At 36.3% G+C, this 26,697-nt stretch overlaps 1 protein-coding gene and 1 long non-coding RNA gene across 2 annotated transcripts; one reads left to right on the plus strand and one right to left on the minus strand.

The window, feature by feature from the left end:
- Window positions 1-1,971: 1,971 nt before the first annotated feature.
- Window positions 1,972-26,550, minus strand: LOC121426060 (G-protein coupled receptor moody-like). The gene is made up of 2 exons (XM_041622203.1): window positions 26,103-26,550; window positions 1,972-4,623 (listed from the first exon to the last, which is right to left on the minus strand). The coding sequence occupies exon 2, from the start codon at window positions 4,199-4,201 to the stop codon at window positions 2,969-2,971; it is 1,233 nt and encodes a 410-aa protein (XP_041478137.1). The 5' UTR covers window positions 4,202-4,623; window positions 26,103-26,550; the 3' UTR covers window positions 1,972-2,968.
- On the plus strand, window positions 11,182-12,584 carry LOC121426061. Its single transcript, XR_005971554.1, has 2 exons — window positions 11,182-11,693; window positions 12,068-12,584. It is a non-coding gene; the product is annotated as an uncharacterized LOC121426061 (long non-coding RNA).
- Window positions 26,551-26,697: the final 147 nt, after the last annotated feature.

Below are 26,697 nucleotides of genomic sequence, written 5' to 3' on the forward strand. Positions count from 1 at the left end.
GTTTTGTTTCCAATACTTGTTAAGGGTAGGGTTTCACACGCCAATACTTGTTAAGGGGTGCATTTTCAGAATATGGAACGTGTTTAGGGTGCTTTTCGAGACCCCATGGTCGCGCATGGTTTCCACTTGTGAATGGAAGTGGGCCCCCCCCCCGGGGGCCTATTTACATCAGGAGGGCTAAAGATATTCGAATTTTTTTCAATTTGATGTTGCTGATTGACAAAAATGTATAAATATGATTCAAAATCTAACACTGATTATAGAAATGGTAACTTCTGAACTTCCTTCTTCCGAATTGGGAAGGTAAATGAGTGACTTGGAACTATTTTTTGACTGGCGAACTAATTAGGGCTATTTTATTGTTTCATTTGATCCATTCATAGTTATCTTCATAAATGGCGATTTATTTTTAAAATGAGCTGGCTACAGTACCCTTTCCTGGTCAAATATGGAATGTCAGATATATATTCTATCTAATGGTAGTAAACATTCCACCCTCTAATTTCACATTTATTTTTTATGAATTTTTCAAAAGTGCCATTTTAACACACAAGTCTATGGGGAATGTTTTACGCGCGTGACACCTGTAAACATGTTTAGTTCGTGAAGATGGCGCTGTTCATTCTCAATCCGGAGCAAGCAACCCACAGCCATGGTGTCGTGAAACAATGAATGTATTCTTCGCCAATCAGATGAGTATAGATTTCAGTAGATTGTAACAATAATTTTCACTGAAAAATATTTGATTTACGAAACCCTCCCAATGTTTAAGTATATGCTATTGTTCAATACAAATTATTTCATTGGTGAGAATAAAACATAGAAACATAATCATAAATTTCGCTGGACATTTCTATCACCATTATGACTCTTGATACAACAAAAAATTCTATACTACAAAATTAGAGAAAAAACGACCAATGAAATGAAATAAAACACAAGTCGTATGATATTCACTATATTGCTTCTGTTTATTCTTATATCTGTGCTTATAGCATAGTTATATTTGACATTTGACATTTCAATAAGAGCAAAACCACTTTCTCGCTCTTTTGATAGAATCAAAGACACTTAATTAGGTAAAATCATCAACTTAGTAATTGATGTATAGAAAGCTACTTGATATAAAACTGTAGCTTATTCTTTAGAAAGAATGAGGAGGAGGAAAAGGTTTTTTTTAAAAAAATAATAAATGAGCGAAACAAATTTTTAAAGAGAGGTCTGATTACGTGTAATTATTGAACGGAAAAAAGGTCATCACTTTTAGGCCGTCTCAACTCTATCAACATAATTTATCCTTGTACCGCTGGGAGGTAACACCTTAATATTTTGATTGAGTTGTGTAGTGTGCGTGTAAGATTATAATACTTGAATAAATGGATAATTTCAAGCACGTTCCGTGTCGGGTGTTAAGGCGTTGGTGTTATTATTGAAAAAGTGAATCGGGCTGTTGGAGCAAGCACTGAATGGTATTTATGAACATCATGCAGCTACCTATTTAAAGCTCGTTTGGGGGCAGGTGTTTATTTTCCCAAAACACCAAACGCACTAACACCGTACCTGAATAATCCGTTTCCCCTCTTACTACATAGATGATAGGTCTGGCAAGTTTAAGGCAAAATTCATCGCATCTATTCCATAGTAATATCGTCGCGAAGATTGGTTACTTTGATACGGAGCTTACACAGTAATCAATAAAGAACAAATACTAATCATTCATTAATTTTCAAAGATTTTTTCAGCGTTAGCATGAAAAATTTCAATAAAATAAAGTCTGTTATTCATCCTATTTTATTTTCATAAACAATGATGACAAGTTATTTAAAAAATGGTATTACAGGAAAACAATTCAATGACATTTCTCACACGAAATTTCTGTCACACGTAGAGTGCCTGCACTCCGTATGACATGGTCACAAGCTTTAAATAGCGCCATCTATCATGTCTATTGTCGGATCACTATACTATACTAGTATTCGTTCTCAAAATGATTCGAGGAGATTGATGTTACTGGCTTCTGTACTGCGTTTCACCAACAATTAATTTTTCATCCAACAAGTCAGCTCTTTCCTTGATTTTGATTGACAGAGAAATACGGTTCCTACGGTAACTGTCCGCTAATACATACTTTGTCGGATGAAACGTCCGACAAGTCATTTCGTGAAACTCTCTACAGGTATACTGGAAGACAAATCACTCCATGAAAAAGGTTTCCCCGATTCACTTGATAGCTATGGACGGCCATTCACGCCATATATCACACACCCATAATAATTAAATTTAAATGTTGGGTTGATCTCATTCCCTCTCAATATCTTAGTTCAAATTCAAGCACAATGAAAGAGATCGCTTTATTGTGAGACATTCCAGATCTCCTTATTAGGCAAATTAATACTATGTTCTAGATCCCCTTATTCGTCAACCGACCATGAAAAATCCCATCCAGGTTCTCACAACTGATCAGTCACATGACTATTGCACTCCTAGAAAATGACATTTCAAATTTATTAACATAAAAACCAGCTCTCTTTACGTACGTCATTATACAGCATTCGTTCACCGACGCAATGATCTCGATTCTTGTGGCCAACGGGCGCGAAGTTGTAGCATTATCGACCATTTTGAGTCATCTGCCAATCTCTCAATCAGATTTCAAATGGGCACACTTTTATTGATACGTTATCGTTGATAGATCAAAAGAAAATTGGTGCTTTAAAGAAGTGGGGCCGGCCTGTAGACATTGTAGGCCCTACACTTTTTTTAATTCTCGAACATATTATTCAGCATGCCAAGTCTCCTAACAACTCTCAGTCTAGTCGCCTCATTAAGTCAATTAACGTTCACACATTTAAAACGTTGGCACAAGCCAATTCATATTTGATGCAAAATGGCTTTAGTCTTGAATGACGCAAGAAGGACGAACTTTGACGCAGTCCTTCGCGAGTAGGCCTAATCTGGACATCTTGCGTCAAACCCTGAACGACCTTTGGCGACTGAAACGCGATCTCGATCGTTTGGTTCTCCAACTTCCTTCAGGCACGGAAGCAAGGCGACATGAGAGAATGCTCTTGAAGACAGTCTTGAAGTTAGGATGCCTGGATGCGTAGATGAAGGGATTAATACACGAGTTAAAGACGAGGATTAGCGTGATCCACGGGATGGCTGGATCACTTGACGGGATAAGACTCCCGATAGTAGCCGGCAAGACGCAGAGGAGAAACGCGCAGATTACCAGAAATAAATTCTTAGTTATTTCGACCTGTTGTCTGCGCACCTTCTTCGCGCGCTTTTTCTCAAGCGAGAGCACGGTGGCCATCCCGTTCACGGTTCCGTTTTGGTTCTCGTAATCGTTCGAATTCGCGCTGCTTTCGTTGTGCGATACAGGATCGCCCATCTGATGCGGCGATCGTGAAAGGCGGCGCTGATCGGGCGAAATCGCCCCCGTTGTGCAAGTTATATCCGACATACCATCGATACTCCGTGATCGATAGAGTTGACGATTGTGGCTGGTAACGTGATAGTATATCTTTGCGTAACAGGCAAGTATCAGCAGAACCGCTGGGGTTAGAACAGATAGTCCTCCTAGAAGACTCAAGTAGTCCGCATTCTCATGTGACGTATCCTGCGTACATACTTTATACTTATGTGAATATCCTAGATCTCCAAGTCCAGTCTGGGTTCCAATGATGATGATCAGTACTGGATAAACCCAAGAAAATATAACCATGAAGATAATATTAAGAGGTGTGTAGATCTTGATGTACGATGTTGGTTTGTGGGTGATTAAAAAGTATCGATTAAAGGCGATCAGGGTTAGCGATAATGCGCTGGTCCCGAGGCAAATCAACGACAGTGCAGCAACAGCCATACAGAGAAGCTCAGCGAATGGCATACCTTGGAATGTTAACAGTGTGGCGACGTGGAACCACAACAGCACAGTGATAGCGATGTCGGCCACGGCAAGGTTGATGACGAAGACATTGGTGGTCGTCTGCAATCGTCTGGAGAGCCCGACGGCGAGGATGACCAGGGCGTTGCCCAGGAAACTCACGATAGATATAACGAGAAGTAGCGAAGCCAGTAGAACCCGGTGACTGGCCGTCGAAAACTCGAACTCGGCCTCCTCGGTGCCTCCTTGGCTTACATTCATATGATTCAAGGATTGGCCCGTTGGTTGTAGGGGTTGATAAAATTGTTCCATTTTCAACCAAGCAGGTAACCAATCTCAGTAGAGATATGTAATTGAAACACTCACTTTCCGTTATCAAGACTGTCCTCTTGTGTTGCTAAAAGAGGCCCGCGGTTACGGCCTCCAACTTCCTCCTCAAAGTTAAACATCAACTTTATCTTTCATTCTTAATTTCCAAACTATTTATCTCTATTTCGACCGGACTGTCCTGGTGCTAATGATGCCATGGCACGATATTCTGTCAGACCATACACTTATGTTTATCAAATTGTTTCAATTAGATGAATAATTAATCAACTTATGTTGATTAAATTGCAACGATTTATCACGATTCCTGGGCTAAGGTTTTCCTCGGTAAAGATCGAGTTGAGAGTTTCACGGACACAAGTTTTGGCATGGTCTTCGTTTCTGCGTCTCACCGTTATTCGTCAGATCTGTAGCAAAAGGAAAGAAAAAGTGAAATAGGTGAAAAATCATAACTCAGTATAATCATTCACGAGACAAAAATAATATGAACAAATGTGAAGGGGAGAGGGGTTAGGACGAGGTTGACAATTCCCTAATTGTTGTTCATCAAGTTATCGCATTTTATAGCATGATTCCTCGTTCACTTCAGATTGGTAGCCAGTCAAAATACCGAAAAATTAAGAAAAATTGAAAAAGAACAAGATATTGGGAAGAATTCGATGAAATTGTCATCCTCGCATATCGAGTATTGTGCTATGGAATCTAATGGGAGCAATGAACAGGTAAGGAGAATGTAAGAAAACAGGTATTTTAATTCTCCAACAAAAAGGTTTACATGAATGAAAATAATGATTTAAATAATATATATACATGTACATTTCACGAACCTGGCCTTACCCATGTGTGTTATCATTTGCAATGAAAATCTATATTAAAGGCATGTTAGGTGTGGCCATACTAATTACAAGTGATTATAGAAAGTCACATTGTCTGTTCTCGTGACAGCATGATTGCGCAACTTTTCAGCTGCCAATTTTTTGGCACTTTTATTTGAGTACAGGAAAGTGAAACAATTTCTACCATATTAATACATAATGTAAAATGAGTATAGACAAGGGAAACAAACCCTTGAGAACTTAAGATGAAACATTCTAAAAACATTTTGAAAGGCTGAAAGGCTTTCAAAAGAGAATCTCATCGGCGACACATGTCTAGTTAAGGTTAATAAATGCGATGAATTTTTAGTTTAACCACTCCGACACACAGAATTGGGGCTGCCGACCCCCCCCTTGAACATAACTTCTTGTTAGGAGGGGGGGGGGGGGGTTCTCGAGCGAGCCTCCTATGCAAAGGACCCTTCCTGCAATGGTCTTCGTTTCGGGTATATATATATATATATATATATATATATATATTTGTTTTAAATTACATAAAATCAAAGTATCAAGCAAAGTGTTATGACGAAAAAGATTCACGGACACACCTTGGCTATGTACATGTGTACATGTAATCTCTCAATGAAACATCAGTGAATATTCAAACACCTTTGATCAGTCCCCTTGACGTAAAGGATCACTCAATTTTGAGTGATAAGAGGTAACAGACCACCGGTGTCGATCCGTGACGTCATAATATAATAATAATAACTTAAACTTATATAGCGCTTTTCATGAAATCGTATAAAAAATCGCTTTACAATGTAAAACATACAAAATATACAAATTAGAAATCATTAAACTAAGAGAGAGGAAAAAAGAAATAAAATCAAGAACACTGTAAATGGGGCGATGTTGGATATGCTTTCTTCATGAGGTACGTATTTAAATTTGATCGAAATGAAGTGATATTTGAGATGCAACGAAGGGAAGCTGGAAGAGTGTTCCAAAGACGTGGGGCAGAGCTTGAAAAGGACTTATCACCAAAAATTTTAGTTTTTGCTTTTTTTACTGTTAGGAAATTTTGATTTGCAGAACGAAGGGACCTACTTGGAGTATATGCCTGGATCAATTCGGAGAGATATTTTGGAGCATGTCCATGAATAGATTTGAATGTTAGGAGTAGAATTTTGAATTGTATACGGAATTTAAGGGGGAGCCAGTGCAATACTGTTCAAGGGGGGGGGGGGTGAAACAATATATTATCCCCCTTGAACAATGGATTCACAACACATATCGACACTCATTTAACAGACGATCGTATTAAACAAAGTTCTTCTAAAATAGACGAGATTCACTTAACAACAAGTGAACATTCTAGAGTGATATTTTATTCACTCCTTCTAAGGAGTGAATTGTTTCAATCTGTTTCATGTGCATGACTATTCTTAAGCTTTACCCCACAAAAAATACAATAGCAATATATCAAACATGCATAAAAATATACACCCCGAGAGATTTATTTTGTCAACAGTCAAAAACAAAAATCTTGGCAAGTTAAAAAAATGTGAATGTGAACATCACGGTCGATTCAGACATTGTTTTTCAAAAATAAATAGAAAATAGAAATATCACATTGTATTATAAAAATTATTTCAATGTGGTCGTTTAAAATTAGAAATATCATGAGGATGAAAACATTTGGATGAAATTTATTAATTGGCGATAGTCTATATATTTAATGTTTAAAACCGCAGAACTAAGACGTGATTATAACACGTCAAAACGGGCTGTTGTCCGTGCCAAATTTACGCAAATCTGTTTCTATTTTCGTACCTATATGACTTATATTGATTCAGTGAAAGTAATTACAATATTTATGGGTTGAGCAATATTTGAAATCCAATAAAAGCGAGTATCTTTGTTTGTCATATTTTATTTTAATGAAACATGAATACAGTTAAGAAGCTTTCATTTTTTTCTTTTGATCATTAACTTTTAATAATGAAATATGAATAATGAATATAAGTATTATGTTTAATGAATCAGGCTTTAATTGCGCCTTTTACCCTGCAAGTAATCACGATCATAAGACATGAATGAATCCATATGATAAAAATATTCTTTCTTTCTTTCATCCTTCTTGTTCTTTTCGCCTTCTTCCCCTCCTCCTCATCTTTCCCCTCCTTCCTATTCTTATTCCTGCTTTACTTCTCGTTACCATGGATACCGGTGCTATATGTTTATTTCTATGGTGCTTTCACAATTATGATATATATAGACATGTATATATATTATGCATATATACTTGCATGTACTTATCTCTCTCCCTTCAAAACTATAGCATTTATTCACTAATTGATATTTCTTAACATATTCAGAATAAAAACGACAACAAAAATTCTGAATATCAATGATAACTAAAACTTCAAAACATCAGCTCTTAAAACTAAAACGAAAATAGGCCTATACGTAATATAGGCGTGACTTGTTTATACCAAAACCAGACGGTGTTTGTGGTTTTAAAAACTTTAAAGGCGTAATCTCTGTCCTCCCTCAAACTGTCTTTTCATTTTCAGTTTTGAATTATTAATTTCTTTTAATCAATCCCCACCCAAGTGGGGGCAGTACTGTCCTGTCCATTGTAGTGATGTGTTACGACATGGCCATAATATTCCAATCCTCCCTAACGTTAATCCTATATAAGCTTCATCTCGACCTAGCCCAATTGTTTTTGAGGGGCGTTATGAATATGAATTACCGTGGGCGTCATAGAGCTGTCATAATTAATTATTTTCTTTAGTTGATAAAAGAATGCCCAGGTAAGAGAGGTAATCATTGTCAATAATGAAGTATATGTTTCGGTTTCGTCTACGGTTTATCTACATGGTTTCAGTTTCTCCTAAGTTTATTCATATCATCATTGTTTTGTCAATGGCAGGAACTACTAAGTGTTCTTATTTCCTATGAACAATGTTAATAATCGGTGACATTAGAGATAAGAAGGCCATTTAGTTATCAGTTTGACAGCGAATATACACAAAAAACCCACAGGTCTGACGGAAACGAGTGAGAGGCACGAAAGTTAGATAATTTGGAATAAACCCCAACACTCGGGCCTTCTGCTCTCAAAGTAGTCTATGAAAAACCGTCCGAGGATAAATGAATAATAATAGACAATAGACAACTCGATCATATTTAGAAAATAACATATCCTACGTCAGATTTCTACTTCTTTTTCCTTTTTTTCCTTTCTGCTTTTTTCAATTCAGAATATTAATATAGTTCTTTATTTTCATATCATTACAAAAAAGAGAGAAAAAAGACTGGTGTATGCAACACTCATCTGAATGTCAAAGTTCGGTGTTCTTCTCCGGTGTTACATTATCCCCAACGGATGCCACTTAAAAATCATTTTTCATGAGATTCGTGACACAAAATTAATTGCTTCAAATACATACGTTAAATGAAATTAGTATATAATATACTCTAGCAGAGTCATCGATCCTCAGGGATCGATTCATGCTCCGGATGGGGGGGGGGGACAAAAGCGAAGAAAAACGAATTTCCATTTTTTCGACGAGCTTTGCGCTCTAACTCACATGACAGAATTTGCGCGCAGAGCGCGCCAATTTTTTTTTAAGGGTGTATTTTATAGTATGTTATCTTAAAATAAATATCTGCCTGCGTCCCCATGGCGCAGTGAACTTCTAAAATCTAGAATGAACTTAAGTTGGTTGTATGTTCTGTCAACTTCTATGGAGTGGCAGACTTTACCCAATTAAACACTTGTGTTGAACGGGAAGTCTGGTGATTTTCACTGTCATGGTTGTTGTTTGTTAAAGAAACAATGTCCACGAGACCTTTTGGGAAATGTAAACGCGTGAGAATATAATCCGCTTTTTAACCTTTAAAGGTAACGAACCGCGCGCATGAAGCATGGATAGAATAATTGGTTAGCTGGCCAATGGGGTAATGAACCACAAATTTCGAGGGAGCAGACATAGCGTATTGGTCAAATAGCAAAAAAAAAAAAAAAACAGCGAGCGAGCGAAGTGAGCGAGTAAAAATATCGACCTTTTCAATACAAAAAAGTTTGTGATAGATTTTGACATATTTACAGAAAATAACATATTTAACTATGACCTTACCATTTATCTTTTCCTTTTCTTTCTTTTCTCCTTTTTTAAATTCTAATTCATCTATTCAAAATATATTTATTCATTCATTTTCCAATTCATTTAGTTATTCATTTATCTATTTAATTATATACCAACTTATGCAGTCGTTCAGGCATGTATCATTTTTTTTTATATTTTAGTTGGAGGGCATGGTCCCAAAACCCTGTACGCCAGCGTAAAGAGTATAGGGGTCATCGGCGGTTTCGATTGCTGTTAATCATGTTAATGGCGGCTTGTTAATTTGCCTTCATGTATCACCTATTCAAGTCAAGAACTGCTTCTCCACATTTTATCACCCCCCCCAAAAAAAGAACAAAAACAACAAAACAAAAAGAAGAACCTGCTAAAAGATTAGCCAGAGACAGAGAATGAAATATTACCATACTATAAAGTACGACATCATCATCCATAAATAATCAGTGATAAACCTTTGCAAAAAATCAGAAAACAATACAACCAAAGAGTGCGATGAAAGGCAGGAAGTTCAGCAAGTATACTCATCTAATCATGATAATTTGAACCAATTTATGCTTTATAAAAAGTAGGACAGGGGCAAAACGACAGAACATTATTACATGACTGTATTATAGTCATACAGGTAAGGTAGTCGTCAATTTTCCTAAAGACTTTGACATGCCAACCGGTGAAATGTTGGGTGAAATACACAGAAGTAAGAAGAAACAATATTCAAACAAAATCGACATAACAAGTAAAGAACGGACAAGAACAAACAGACAAATAAACAAACTATATACAAACAATTAAATGAATATATAAAAATAGCAAATCTCCACCAATTATTTAAATGTCATGGCGATCGATATGAAATTTTCTGCTGATCATATTATTTTCAAAAAATAATTCTGTCTCGACCCGCGTGGATATACATGTACATCTGCAGGATAACGCCTGTATGTTTGAACGTTTAATGTATACATGTAGTAAACCCTACACGAGATTGGTTGACTGATACATGGACCTATTACGAATAATAGGTAATAGGTCCATGGCTGATGAAACCAAAGATTATCGACGATCATGGATGTCATTTTCCATATTTTCTACGCCTAATTTATACTGGTGAGTTACAGCCAAAACACTCTAATTTATGCATATTTTGTATAAAAATCGGATGTAAGTTAAGATAACCTATTTCATCTTAAATCCGATTTTAATGAAATGTTCACCATAAGGTGTGTTTGATTTTTTTTAACGTTTAATTTCAAATAACTTTTATAGGGGGTGGAGGGACTTGCACTTTAAGCATGTTGAGAATTATAAAAAAAAGTGATGAAATTCCCCCTTTTTTGAGAGAGATCAAGACGACCGAACAATGCCATTGAGGATAAGAATGTTGAAAGATGTGGGTTGGGATCATCTTGGAGCAATATTTATAACCAATTCCCTTAACTGATAATGATAATGACGTATTGTGGTATTTTATGACCTCAATTAGTTTTAATTATACAGCCCTATTGTGCAATGAATGCCGAGGTATTTGGCGTGTATCTCTTTTATACGGGATTTATATGATCGGATCAGGGTTTTATAATCTTCTCAAAAAGATAACAGGGAAGATTTGCCATTAAGAATGCTATTGTAGACAGGACGAGGCGACTTATTTAAAACACATCACACATAATGGAGCTATACATGTAGCAGACTGCAAATGATCAATTTACAAACAAATCATATGTAATACAGTCATGTAAAAATGAATTCAAAGGTAAAGTCATGATTTGTAGTAAATTGGTTAAAAATTTGTATTCTCAAAACACTTTATTATCATTATTACCATCATCATCAGCATCATCATCATCATCATCATCACCATCACCATTATCATTATTATCAAACTAACCGTATCATACTGAAGTTTAACTTAAAATCTTGTTTTAATCTACGAAAGGTTTTCTCAATTTATTTCATTTTGTACTTGTCACATTAAAAATGCATTTATTTTATTTTATTTATTTTCCTCAGCAAAGTTTGCTTATTTTATCTAAGTTTCCCTCCACAGCAAGGTTGCTAAGAGACAAGGAGTAGATCTTATGCAAGAGTGAGTAGGAGATGAGAGAAGTGTGTGTGAGATTCCTTTTGCTAGAATTGAATTGCATTTCTATTGTGTGTTGTGTTTAGGGTGGTAGACTTGTATAGGTCCCTTTTAGTGAGCTCAGTGAGCCTTTCTTTTTAAACAGCTGCTTAAAATACTTTGGGGAAATTGCAAAATTGGGAGGAGACCCCAGTAGCTTTCCACTAGTTTTCTAGCATTGCATCTTGGAGACTTTGTGTAACACACACCTATGCAATTTTGGGGCAGTCGCCATTTTATCTGCCATCTTGATAATTTTTGAATTTCAACTTTAAGCAGAAAAGCAGCCTTACTTGTTTGATATTGGCTGGAACTTATAAATACCTGTATGAGGTCAGATTTAGCAGAATATATGCTGTTATTTTATGCCTGAATAGAAGAAGCCATCGGTAAGTTAATCTGTGATTTCTTCTAATTCTTTTACAAAAAAAAATAAAATAAAAACTAAACAAAAAAAAAAACCTTGAAAGACTTCAGAGATGATTTGAACTGTTGATGTAAATTTGTATAAACTTTATGAAATAGTTATGCACTTGTGAGGAAGAATATCAGTATCATAAAAGGATGTTATTTTACAAGTTTATGTGACAGTTAATTCAAACTTTATAAAATAATATTTATGAATGTGATTTGAACCTCAGAGTTATAGAATTTTCAAACAAGTTTTCATCAATTATAGTATGACATGAAAAATGAAAATAACTTCCGATGTACTTGTTAGGATATATCGTAGAGAGATTCTTGGTTTTGTCTTTAATTTTAGATGGTTCCAAGATCGGGATATTTTCCAACACCGGATAATTTCCAGGATCGGGACATTTCCCAAGGTCGGGTCGTTTAGGAGACTGGTGAATTATTAGTAAGCTGAGAATATAAAGCGCCGTCTTTGATGGAGGTTTTCGGCCAACAGATAAGTTATTATAAAGAACAGTGAGAGAGAAAGCAGGAGGACTTTTCTTTAAACGTGAACTCGATTTCTGAATATCAGAAAGTCTAACGATTGGAGATTTGAGATTGAAGATACAGACATTAATTATGACTGAACAGTTGATTGATAGAAGTATTGATTTGAATTTGGATCCTTGTAAGATATGTCGGATGATAGTCTTGAGCTAGAGTTTGGAGAACAGCTCAAGTTTCAGGTGTTAGAAGATAAAATGTGATCAGAAAAATATATTAGGTCAGAGATACAAAATGGTGAAAGTAGAATTATATATGAAGGTGGATTAATGCAGGATCCTTTCATAATTATGAATGTTTGGTAGTTATGATTGTGAAAAGAATGAAACAAAGTTAAAGGTTCAATTGATATTTTTTTGAAGGTATTGTTACAAGTGAAAGTGTAATATACTGAAACGTAAGTTGTTGATTAGATCAGTACAGGGTCTTTTCAGGGATACTGGAGTAAGAAACAGGTCGAGAGTTAGGAAGTTATAGATTGGATCAAATCAGGATCCTTTGCTTATTTTATGGTTGTAAACTTGTGAGCCAGAGAAATAATTTTCAGAATACTTTATCATTAGAAGGTGTTACATTTTTATTTCTCTTTTAAACTTAGGTTTGTTTGTTTTTTATATTGAACTTCAAAGAGAGATGTTTTGATACTGGGAGTTTTTTTTTTTGTATACTGAAATAAATTGTAAATTGTGATTTTGTACACATTGAGTTTTACTTGAATTTTATTAGAGTCCGCCCATGTGACATTTTTCTGGGGGCTTGTCCGGGAGTCGAACCCGGGACCTCTCGCAGTCACATGGGTATATTGATCAAAAAATTAAGAACAAAACAATTCAAGACAATAATGATGGAGTTATTTGTTTAATGCAGATGTTTGTAAATATATATGTGTAAATAGTAATGTACATTTGACCTCATTTGGGTGAAGTAGGTTTTTGCAAATTGATAGAGACCCTACATGTATTTTCAAACATGGATTTAGCAGGTCTTATGGCAGCTGGTAAAGAGTTTGGGTTAACTGGTGAGGCTCTTAAAAAGTTTGTATCAGATGAACAGAAAAAGCAAAGAGATGAGAGAGCGGAGTTGTTGGAGTTAAAGAAACGAGAAAAAGAAACAGCAGAAATACAGCTAGAAATAGAGCGTGAAAAGAATGTAAAAGGTGAATCAAAATCTGTAGGCCAGAAAGCCCGCACTCCCAAACTACCACCATTTCATGAGGACAAAGATAATATTGATGCTTACTTGCAGCGATTTGAGCGTTATGCAGAAACCCAAAGTTGGCCGCGCACTGATTGGGCAATTAATCTAAGCGCTTTGCTCACAGGAAAAGCTCTTGATGTTCATTCTAGATTAACCAGTGACGAAGCTAAAGATTATAAGACTTTGAAAACTGCTCTTTTGAAAGCTTTTCAACTTACCTCAGAAGGATTTCGTTCAAAGTTTTATACAGGTAAACCAGTTAATGGGGAAACCGCATCACAATATTCAAACAGATTAGAGAACTACCTTAACAGATGGATTGAACTCTCGGGCGTCAAGCATGATTTTGATGACCTAAAGGATCTTCTTCTTCGAGAACATTTCATCAACGGATGCCATCGTGACTTGTCAATCTTCCTACGAGAACGACAGCCAAAGACTACAAAGGATGCCATGAAGTTCACAGAACAATACCTAGAAGCACGAGGAGGTGTATTCAGAGCGCCACCACCACAGAGGAACATCCCTACAGGACAAACACAGCGAATCAATACAAGACATGAAGGTAAAACAAATACCCCTCAAATACATTCTAAGTCATTCCCAAAGACATGTTACAACTGTCATCAAGAAGGTCACATTTCTCGTAACTGTCCAAAACAATCACAAAAACCACAAATGACCAAGACTTGTTTTATCTGTCACAGGCCAGGACACTTTGCTAACTCATGTCCTTTCTCTCCAGTTAAATCTGCAGGATTCGTGATCTCGGAAGAACCAGAGGAACCAGAGGATAGACCTGCAACGGAAGCTGACCCTACTCATTTACAATCTGATAACCCAGGGTATATTCCCCATAACCCATGTCGATGTATCTCTTGTAATACACAGGTCAGACTTGAAGCTTCATGCATTATGGTCCGAATGCCAAACGATACCCCTCACCTTAAATCTTTGACAGATTATGACAAATTTGGTTATGATAACAGTTTGCCCCTAATGAGTGCAGCATGCTCAAATGAAAATTTTGTCAAACGTATGCCTGTTACCAAGGGACTTGTAAATAACAATGTCATTTCCGTTCTCAGAGACAGCGGAAGCAGTGGTATCATCATTAAACAAGATCTTGTAAAACAAAGTCAATTGACAGGTGAAGTTTGTACTTGTTTGCTAATTGATCGATCAATTAGAACTCTCCCCATTGCAGTGATCGATATCAACACACCTTTCTATGTAGGTAAAGTTAGTGCTGTATGTATGAAAACTCCTCTCTATGACCTTATCTTAGGAAATATTCCAGGTGTGAGACCAGCAGAGCAACCAGATCCACAATGGACTCTACCAGAGACCGTCATTCCAGTCTGCGCAGTACAGACAAGAGCACAAGTCCAACGAGAAGGCAAGCCATTTCGTCCACTCAAGACTCCACATCCAATGGAAGAAGTTGTCATCCCATCAGTTCTCAAGGAAACACAACAGAAGGATGAGACTCTACATCGACTGAGAGAACTGGCTGATGCTGGAACAGAGAAAGTAAGTCGTCATCATAATAAGTCTTCCTTCTTCTATAAAGACGGGATTCTATACAGATCCTTCCTTTCTTCCAAGGATTCAGATACAGTAGTCACACAAGTTGTTGTTCCAAAACAATACCGTAAGCAAGTAATGCAGACAGCTCATGAGAATCTTCTAGGAGGCCACCAAGGAGCAAAGAAAACCACAGAAAAAATTCTTACCAATTTCTTCTGGCCCGGTATGAATTCTGACATTACCCGATGTGTCCGATCATGTGACATATGTCAACGCACTTTAGCTAGAGGCAGAGTAACAAAAGTCCCATTAGGAAAGATGCCAATCATTGAAGTCCCCTTTGAACGTATAGCTATAGATATCGTTGGACCAATACACCCCATGACAGAAAACAAAAATCGTTACATTCTCACAATTGTTGATTATGCCACTAGGTATCCTGAGGCGATTCCACTCCCCAGCATCGAAACAGAGAGGGTAGCAGAGGCTCTTGTAAGCGTCTTCACTAGGGTCGGGATTCCAAAGGAAATGCTGACAGATCAAGGAACACAATTTACATCGGACCTCATGAAAGAAGTAAGCAAGCTATTGTCTATACGCCACTTCACGACCTCGCCATATCACCCAGCTGCAAACGGTCTTGTTGAAAGATTCAATGGAAGCTTAAAGCAGATGCTTAAACGTATGTGTGCCGAGAACCCAAAGGACTGGGACAGGTATATCACCCCACTTCTATTTGCAGTCAGAGAGGCACCTCAGGAAAGTATGGGATTTTCCCCTTTTGAACTTCTCTACGGAAGGAAAGTTCGTGGACCCCTCGACATCCTCAAAGAACTCTGGACAGGCGAAGCTGAGACGGCGGAAACCAAGTCTACCTACCACTATATCTTGGATCTTCGGAATAGAATCGACGAGACTTGTCGCAACGCTCATACTCAACTACAGAAATCTTCAGAGAGATACGCAAGGTACTACAATCAGAAAGCCAAACACAGAGAATTCCAAATTGGAGACAGAGTACTCCTTCTACTGCCAACGGACCGAAACAAGCTTCTTCTGCAATGGAAGGGTCCTTTTGAAGTTGTCTCCAAAGTAAGCTCAACAGACTACAGAATCGATTTGAATGGTAAACTAAAGGTATTCCACATAAATCTCCTAAAGAAATATCATGACAGAAATAACACATCTCCTTCCCTTTCAGATACTGTGACAGCTTGCTCCGCAGTGATTGAATGCGAGGATAATGCCGAAGATGAAAACACACCTTCTTCATCCCCACTAACAAACAGATCTCTCTTGCAGCCATTTCCATTACAGGCCAAGGAATCACTTGCTGATGTTACCATTAATCCAGATCTTTCTCCCTCACAGAAAGAACAGGTCAATGCACTTCTCAACAACTACAAAGACGTCATGTCAGATCTGCCGAATCGCACATCACTTGGCGAACACAACATCTTACTCAAAGTCGGTGATCACAAACAGTTAAAGAGTAAACCTTATCCCATTCCTCATTCTCTTAGGGACACTGTCAGAGATGAAGTGAAAACCATGTTGTCTATGGGAGTTATAGAACCTTCAGATAGCCCCATAGCTTCCCCAATTGTCTTAGTCAAAAAGCCTGATGGTAGTAACCGTTTTTGCGTTGATTATAGGAAGCTCAACAAAGTCACTGTATTCGACGCTGAACCCATACCCGATCAAGATGAATTATTCACAAAAGTCGCACATGCCAAATACTTTACTAAGATAGACTTAAGTAAAGGCTATTGGCAAGTTCCTATGTCACACAAATCAAAACCACTAACTGCCTTCCTCACTCCTGATGGCCTTTTTCAGTTTACAGTCATGCCCTTCGGCTTGGTGAATGCGCCTGCCTCCTTCAGCCGAATGATGAGAAGACTACTAAAAGGACTTGATGGAGCTGTAAACTATATAGACGATATCCTGATACACTCAACCACGTGGGATCAGCATCTTGCCACACTCACCGAGTTGCTTAGCAGGCTACGAGCAGCAAAACTGACAGCCAGACCCAGTAAATGCTTCGTGGGACATTCGAAGGTTGAATTTCTGGGACACGTAATCGAAGATGGAACAGTAAGTCCTCGACCAGAGAAACTCAAAGCCATCCAAGAAATCAGCAGACCTCATACCAAACGAGAGCTTCGATCATTTCTCGGCATGACCAACTACTATAGGAAGTTCATACCCAACTATTCTGCCATTTCCGCTCCACTGACAGATAGGACTCGGAAAGATGAACCAAATCAAATCAGATGGGAAACCAATCAGGAACAGGCCTTCAACACACTCAAAGACAAACTAACCAATCCACCCATCCTTCATCTACCAGACTTGTCAACAGATTTCATACTCAGAACAGATGCATCAAATGTTGGAATTGGAGCAGTCCTGCTTCAGACACACGAAGAGGAACGATTCCCAGTAGCATATGCAAGTCGTAAGTTACTTCGAAGAGAACAAGCATATTCCACCATTGAACGTGAGTGTTTAGCCATAATTTGGGCTGTAAGAAAGTTCGAGCCATACTTATATGGTAGACAATTTGTGCTCGAAACTGATCATCAACCATTAACCTACATGAATAGTGTTAACCCAGCCAATGGGAGACTGATGCGCTGGATCTTAGCATTGCAACCTTACAGATTTCGCGTAGAAGCGATTCGCGGCAGCGACAATGTCGGAGCAGACGTATTGAGTAGGTTGTGAAAAAAAAGTAAAAGTAAAAGCATTTTCTCGAAAAGGGGAGTAAAATGTCACATTAAAAATGCATTTATTTTATTTTATTTATTTTCCTCAGCAAAGCTTGCTTATTTTATCTAAGTTTCACTCCACAGCCAGGTTGCTAAGAGACAAGGAGTAGATCTTATGCAAGAGTGAGTAGGAGATGAGAGAAGTGTGTGTGAGATTCCTTTTGCTAGAATTGAATTGCATTTCTATTGTGTGTTGTGTTTAGGGTGGTAGACTTGTATAGGTCCCTTTTAGTGAGCTCAGTGAGCCTTTCTTTTTAAACAGCTGCTTAAAATACTTTGGGGAAATTGCAAAATTGGGAGGAGACCCCAGTAGCTTTCCACTAGTTTTCTAGCATTGCATCTTGGAGACTTTGTGTAACACACACCTATGCAATTTTGGGGCAGTCGCCATTTTATCTGCCATCTTGATAATTTTTGAATTTCAACTTTAAGCAGAAAAGCAGCCTTACTTGTTTGATATTGGCTGGAACTTATAAATACCTGTATGAGGTCAGATTTAGCAGAATATATGCTGTTATTTTATGCATGAATAGAAGAAGCCATCGGTAAGTTAATCTGTGATTTCTTCTAATTCTTTTACAAAAAAAAAAAAAATAAAAACTAAACAAAAAAAAAACCTTGAAAGACTTCAGAGATGATTTGAACTGTTGATGTAAATTTGTATAAACTTTATGAAATAGTTATGCACTTGTGAGGAAGAATATCAGTATCATAAAAGGATGTTATTTTACAAGTTTATGTGACAGTTAATTCAAACTTTATAAAATAATATTTATGAATGTGATTTGAACCTCAGAGTTATAGAATTTTCAAACAAGTTTTCATCAATTATAGTATGACATGAGAAATGAAAATAACTTCCGATGTACTTGTTAGGATATATCGTAGAGAGATTATTGGTTTTGTCTTTAATTCTTGATGGTTCCAAGATCGGGATATTTTCCAACACCGGATAATTTCCAGGATCGGGACATTTCCCAAGGTCGGGTCGTTTAGGAGACTGGTGAATTATTAGTAAGCTGAGAATATAAAGCGCCGTCTTTGATGGAGGTTTTCGGCCAACAGATAAGTTATTATAAAGAACAGTGAGAGAGAAAGCAGGAGGACTTTTCTTTAAACGTGAACTCGATTTCTGAATATCAGAAAGTCTAACGATTGGAGATTTGAGATTGAAGATACAGACATTAATTATGACTGAACAGTTGATTGATAGAAGTATTGATTTGAATTTGGATCCTTGTAAGATATGTCGGATGATAGTCTTGAGCTAGAGTTTGGAGAACAGCTCAAGTTTCAGGTGTTAGAAGATAAAATGTGATCAGAAAAATATATTAGGTCAGAGATACAAAATGGTGAAGTTAGAATTATATATGAAGGTGGATTAATGCAGGATCCTTTCATAATTATGAATGTTTGGTAGTTATGATTGTGAAAAGAATGAAACAAAGTTAAAGGTTCAATTGATATTTTTTTGAAGGTATTGTTACAAGTGAAAGTGTAATATACTGAAACGTAAGTTGTTGATTAGATCAGTACAGGGTCTTTTCAGGGATACTGGAGTAAGAAACAGGTCGAGAGTTAGGAAGTTATAGATTGGATCAAATCAGGATCCTTTGCTTATTTTATGGTTGTAAACTTGTGAGCCAGAGAAATAATTTTCAGAATACTTTATCATTAGAAGGTGTTACATTTTTATTTCTCTTTTAAACTTAGGTTTGTTTTTTTTTATATTGAACTTCAAAGAGAGATGTTTTGATACTGGAGGTTTTTTTTTGTATACTGAAATAAATTGTAAATTGTGATTTTGTACACATTGAGTTTTACTTGAATTTTATTAGAGTCCGCCCATGTGACAGTACTTAATTGTTTATTCCTGTTGTTTGCACTGCAGTGTAACATTATCGCGTGCTAATCAACAAATTCATTTTGCACGCTGATTTATTTTTTGTGGGATAATAATGACAATTGTTAACTTGTTGTTTTCTTTCATTCAACATTTTCATATTGCACCATTGGTACTTATTATATGTTATCCAAGAACTATTGCTTATTATAAGCTTATCTAATTCGAAGGTAAGGGAGAAAACTAATTATTACGATTGTTGAATAACTTGAATTTGATTGTACGAATGTGCAATATTGCAACATCAGCGCGCAAAGGGTCAAATAGCGAAAATGTATAACAAGCAAGACACTTAAAATGTCATCGAAATCGGAAATGAAATAAGAAGGTTCATACATGTATATAAGTATTGTATATTATAAAATATTTCATATTTTAACAAAATGAAATAACCAAACATCAACAATACACATGATACACGAGACAACAATAATAACAATAACAATATGACAATAACACACATTTTGGTAACATGCTTGTGCATTCTTATTGATACTAATATGAATATTCATAAGCATATAGCCACAAGTATTACATTTGCATACCCAGTTACCTTGGCCTTTAAGCCCCTGTATACTTTATAGGTAGCCCCCTTATTACGTAATTAATTACACCTTTTTAATATGCCATTGATACTTATTTCCGGATAAGAAAGGGGGCCCGTTAATATCCAGAGTGCTTCATTTAGATACGGATGGTCTATTACGAACGGAACTCTTAATTATCGTCGTTTTTTTGCCAATTTAGTATCCGAAAAGAATCAAGCAGAGTTCTCTGAGAAATATGGCATGATCTTTACACTGCTACACAGAAAAAGATAAACCTGCCCGAAAACGGAATACCCGGGTATTGATTTCAATTTTACTTACATTTTCATAAATTGCAAATTTGCTAGTTTCTTTGATTTCGATGCCTAACAGGACACGAGTAAATTTTTAGAGCAACCGTGACGGGAACTATGCGTCCCAGAAAAAAAAGAGACACATTGATTCTAGATTATCGATTCAAATATTGGCATGTCATTTATGATATCTATTTTTAGTGTTATTCAAATTTCCCTCTCTATTTTGATACATAAAATAAATAGTTGTCTCATTAGCATTTTTGTTCGTATTTTTTTTGTTCAGTTTCTTTAACTCGAAATGGGAGTGGATTCTGCAATAATCGTTTCATTGTTTGTAATAAATCTGTCATGTGTGAACGATGTACAAAGTGCTTGGTCTCAATGAAAGAAGAGATTTTGCTCTTCCTATTGGTTGGTGTCAAATTCATAACATAATGATCGTGATATTTGCAATAAACACGATTTCCCTTTTCTGGGACACACTGTATAATGCGTGCGTTGATCAGGTGTATTTCCCTCCCCTTTTCCGGGGAACTGTCTTCAAAATTGATAGACAAATCCCCCACGATAATTGATCAATTAGCAGAATTCGCGTGACTTTTTTTTTCGGAAGAAAGAGGCAGTTTTGGGTGAGAATGACAAATTTATAATTGGCATGCTTTTATATTACCCCATTCTTTTCTCCAAGCCATATTTAGTTCATGGTGGCATTTCCACATCCTGGTCTTATTCTCGCAGTAGAATGAAGACAAGACAGTTAAGTGAATAATAGCATGAATAAAATGTGAATTATAGTTAATTGGATAAGTTCCGTTTTCTCTTTCAACACTCTAAAAACACCAAGTAAAATTGTACCCAATATTGGATAGAAAGGTAACATGCACGTTTGCTTTGTATTTTTGTTTACCCCATGCAAATTGGGATAGTTTAACCCAACATTGCGTAAAATTTACAAAATATTTAGTATCTTTTTACCCAACCAACATGCATGTTCCCATTTTACCCAATATCGGGTAAACCTTTTTTTTAGAGTGAATTGTAAAAAAAGAATCGAGGAATTCATAATTAAAGGTATAAATCTACCCCTCATAATCATAATACTGAATATTTCATTGAAAGTTGGAAGTAAAATAACAGAATAATGACATTTTGAATTTTGCTTATTTTTCACAAAACAGTCATGAACATAACAGTGATATGCAAATGAGAGAGTCGGTGATGTAATTCAGTACGTACCACGACAATGTCGAATTTGATGGCGTTTCTATGGGAACACTTTTTCTAAAACAAAAATATTTGATCAGATTTTAACGAACGAGTCATCCGTATCCCACATTCATACATTTCAGTCTATTTTAGGTAATAACCACAAGCATAATATCACGTATGTGTTTAGTGAACCGATGTTAGCGAAAATAGAAATGAAAATCACCAAAATATTCGTCATAATAGTTCCCTTTTATCAATATTATCAAGCTAATCTTCAGTCATTGTGGGGCTCTGCTGTTCAGTGCTGTTAGCATACACACTAAGCCTTCAATTCAATTCAAATACGCATTTATTTTCTTCCATTTTTCACAAAATGTGACATTTTCAAAATGAATTATACAAAATCATTTGTCAAAAATACAGGTATATAACAAGCTTAAACTGCTCTCAGGGAAAATGAATTCTTCTCTATATACATATACGTTTATATATATATATACATATATATATATATATATATATATATATAATAATTTTGTATAATTCATATTGAAATGTTCAATTACAATTTAAAATTGCCGAGTGGTAACATACCCCCAAAATGTTAGATTGTACTTTTGACTATCACACTATATAGTCTACTGAAACCTATAAAACAATATCATTTGCATAAAGAAAACTATCTATACTTACTTATCGGTGCGGTGTGCAGGTTCCTCATTTAAAGATTTTAGATTGCTTTAAAATAATCTATTTCCTTTGTCCTTACGTTATTATGTAAACAGCTTCCTATTCCTAATATCCTATAGATATTGATACTGTTTGAAGGCTAACGTTTGCACAGTGGAAAAACCGCGATAGGGCAACATACACGTACAAGGTATCATATCATCTATATACGTCTGTTCTTCCAAGGGCGTTTTTGTGGTAAAATTATATTAAAACATTTGGTCACACGTTGGGTGGATTTTCGTTGTTGAAGATTTTCAAGCAGCAGAGCAGTGAAATGGTTTTTGAAAATGAGGGGGGGGGGGGGGGGGTGGTGTTGCGCGTGCACTCGTTAAGGGTATAAAAACACCGATTTTCAAAAAAAGGGGTGGTTGTGAAAGACCGGTCAATGGTCAATCGCGGGGTCAAACATATTTAGGGTATGTTTTTTCCCCAAAGCTTTTTTTTAAAGACTAGCCAAACGTGTTTAGTGTATGTTTTTTCCTCCAAGCTTCTTCTGGCGACAAAGTGTTTAGGGGCCAAATTGTGTAAATAAAGCCCGCGAAAAACATTTTTGGGAGTTATTTTGCACATGGAGAAAAAAAACTCGTTAAAGGGGGGGGGGGTGTTTGGAAATAATTTCGTCACGCATGTGTACAGCAATACATTTGACTGCCCCCCCTGCTACAGCCCTCCGCCCCTAGCTTTGCACATTTATAAATAGGGGCTATCAGGTTTTTGAAATGTCAAACTCAGAGTCGTCCTGTCCCTGAACATTAAAAAGTATAAAAAGAAAAGGAACTGGTCATAATATGCCAATGAAGTGACGAGGAGAGAACACAGTCTTGAAATGATCATCCATGCTAAATCTAGGGCCCCCGAAACATTAAGGCTAAGCGATTGATTGTGAGCTAGGTTACTTTCTACGATTGATTGCATTGAATATTGAAGGCCAAGTCCACCCCAGAAAAATGTTGATTTTGAGAAAAGGAGGAAAATCAAAGTAACATAACGCTAAAAATTTCATCAAAATCGGATGTAAAATAAGCAAGTTACGTCAATTTAAAGTTTACATGCACAACTCAGTGACATGCAAATGAGACAGATGATGATGTCCCTCACTCACTATTCATTTTGTTTTTTAATTGTTTGAACACTGTAAAAACTGTGTTGTTAAAACTGACACCAATTGGTGTTAATAGAGGACCACACCCGGAGGTCTTAAAATAACACACTAGAGATTGAACATAACACCAAAGAGTGTTAATGTAACAACCATAGGTGTTGTAATAACACCTATAGGTGTAAAACTAACACCACCAATTTAACACCGGTGTAAAATAACTGATGTGGTCCTCTATGTACACCGGTTAACACCACAGTTTTTGCTGTGAATGATATACAATATTATATTTTTTACGGATTTGACAATAAGGACCAACTTGACTGAACCATACAGTATTAAACAATGCTAATTCCACATGCTCAGGGAGGAATTAATCGTTGTTTCACTTGACGATGACGAGAAATAAGAATATTTCTTTTTATTTCATGTAAGAAATACAAAAAGAAATAATGAGTGGATGACGTTATCAGTCTGTCCATTTGCATACCGACCAGGATGTGCATATAACTGTTTTGTGACATTAAGCGAAACTTGAGAATATTATCATATAAATTTCTTATGTTACATCCGATTTTGATGAAATTTTCAGTTTTATGCTTGTTAAATTTGTCTCTTTTTATTCAAATCAACTTTTTGTTGGGATTGACTTGTCCTTTGAGTATGATCAATTGTAAAAATCTGCCCAGCGATCAATTGTTCAGCTTTATGTGTGTCAGGGCCAAGAAAATATATGTGCTCTGGCCCATAGTATGACACAATTATAAAGGCACATTGTGTACAAACCCTTTTTAGTCAGTGTAGCTTAGAATTCCATCACAATTAGAACACGATTGGTACACAATAGAAACACAATTTGAACACGATATAACTCAACAATCTATTATAAATGGCACAATTACAGCTAATCCTATCTGTGTAATCTACCCTGATCTTTTTATGGCGGAGGCATCGAGACAGATCGATAACGCTTCCAGAAGGCGACAAACGGACGGTATTGGACACATGTACCTCTATGGGATGAAAAGTCAAATCATAAGATTTTTTCTCGCAGGTAGATTCAAGATTTATTAAAACAGATGATCGCAGCTTGTTAAGCTGAATTGAGAATTGTTTTACAAAAATGTATGAAAATATACATAAAATAAAAAAGCAATGTTACAAAAGAATCAAGAAATTACAAAGCAAATACTGTATGATAATAATGAATAAGTGATCTTAGTTTTGGAACACTTTGAAAAGTACATATGTTGGAAATAGATCACACGGACCTGTTTATTATTTTTTTTTCTTCTCATACACCAAGTTTCGCGGACCCCCTCAATCTTTTTTTTTTACTTATTTAATATTACGCTAGCGGTTTACGTCTCTGTAATTGTATTCCCCGGCAAGATCATGTTCTTCTGAATGACCTTGACTCAATCAAGTTTTTGTCACGTGATTGTTTTTATTTTCAAATGTTTGCACTGAGAGCTTTGTGGACAATTGATTTATTTTGGAAACAAAAGAAAACAACCGAACTCGAATTTAACCGCAAAATGAATCATTGTATTGATTGGGCGTCGAGTGCAAATCTCCACATAATAATGTGCAAATGACAATGTTCCTCTAGCTATATAGATATAGAAACACTCATGCTCTAGCTTTATGGTTATCTATGCGGGATTTATAAAATCATAAAAACATGGATGTCTGACCATATATGGGGCGTTTCAAGTATACTAACTTTCAATAAAAAGCAAGCGTGACAGTCTCTCTTTGATTAAACACAAATATATAGTTGATTTTAAGTGCGTTCAATCGCAACTCAACTTTCTATACAAAATCCCCTTTACGCTTTGATTTGTGATTGATTCGCAATATTATTGGAAGATAGTTTTCGTGCAAATCGCCAATGAATTGAATGCACATTAATAAAGTTATATGCGTAGAGATGGTGCACACAATATGAGTCTAAATTGACGAGGGAAAATGGTAGTACATGATATAAGTAACGCGAACGTTTTATTGACAATATATACATGATATATATATCTATATCTATATATATATATATATACATACATACATATATACATAAACAATACAATCATTATTTTTATACAAAATAATAATGATGCGGTGTCACACCACTCACACCACCAGTGACATTTCGTTACCTAGCTCACCGGATATAGATCACTGATCTGTGTATAATAAGATAGCATACAGATCAGTAATGTAAATGAAAATTGAAAAAACAATGTAAAAACTGTGGTGTTAAAACTGACACCATTACACCAATTGGTGTTAATAGAGGACCACATGCACCCTGAGGTGTTAAAATAACACCCTAGAGATTGAACATAACACAAGAGAGTGTGAATGTAACCAATGGTGTGGTAATAACACATATAGGTGTGAAACTAACACCACCAATTTAACACCGGTGTAAATTAACTGATGTGGTTCTCTATGTACACCGGTTAACACCACATTTTTTGCTGTGAAGAGAAGAAAATACTACATGTATATATGACAGCACCAGAAAAATATCTATAAACTTACCATATAAAGATAAAATACTGAAGAATATAGGTTCTTCCCGTCGTAAATTTTGAGAGGTAGTATAATTCCAAAATCATATGGCAGAGGCGAGGCAACGGATAGGTGCACGGTAACAATTGGGAAATCCAGCGACTCAAGTTATCGAAGGAAGCTAAATTTGGTATTGTTGATTCGTGTTTCTCCTGTGAAGAATCAGAATATTACCACAGCAGCTTGACAATGTGTCCCGTTATTATGTGTCAAACGAGGACAATGAAACGAATGAGGAAGCAGGCTAGGGACCGAGTTCCTAAATAATACACTCGTCCGTTCAAGACATCGCTGTGTTGTGGTTGGATGATAATTAGATCCCTTCCTATTAAACTCCCATACTTTTGGAACGTGTTAATCACTCGGTTAAGTTCAGCGCACTGCGATATACTTCTTGAACTTGCTTGCCGATCAGGAGACGCCACCAACCACCTGTTTTGCGTTAGTTAGACACAGTCACAACGACACGGGGTCGTTACCGAGGCCAGTTGTACATCATGTACAACAGTGAATTGAACAATTGACATGATTAATGAGCCGTTTGTTTGTTGGTTAAATGTGACTG

The sequence above is a fragment of the Lytechinus variegatus genome, chromosome 13 (genome assembly GCF_018143015.1).
Source record: "Lytechinus variegatus isolate NC3 chromosome 13, Lvar_3.0, whole genome shotgun sequence".
NCBI classification, from domain to species: Eukaryota; Metazoa; Echinodermata; class Echinoidea; order Temnopleuroida; family Toxopneustidae; genus Lytechinus; species Lytechinus variegatus.

Excerpts from the sequence above, each read along its gene's own strand:
- LOC121426060 (XM_041622203.1), bottom strand. The coding sequence starts at position 4,201 with ATGGAACAATTTTATCAACCCCTACAACCAACGGGCCAATCCTTGAAT.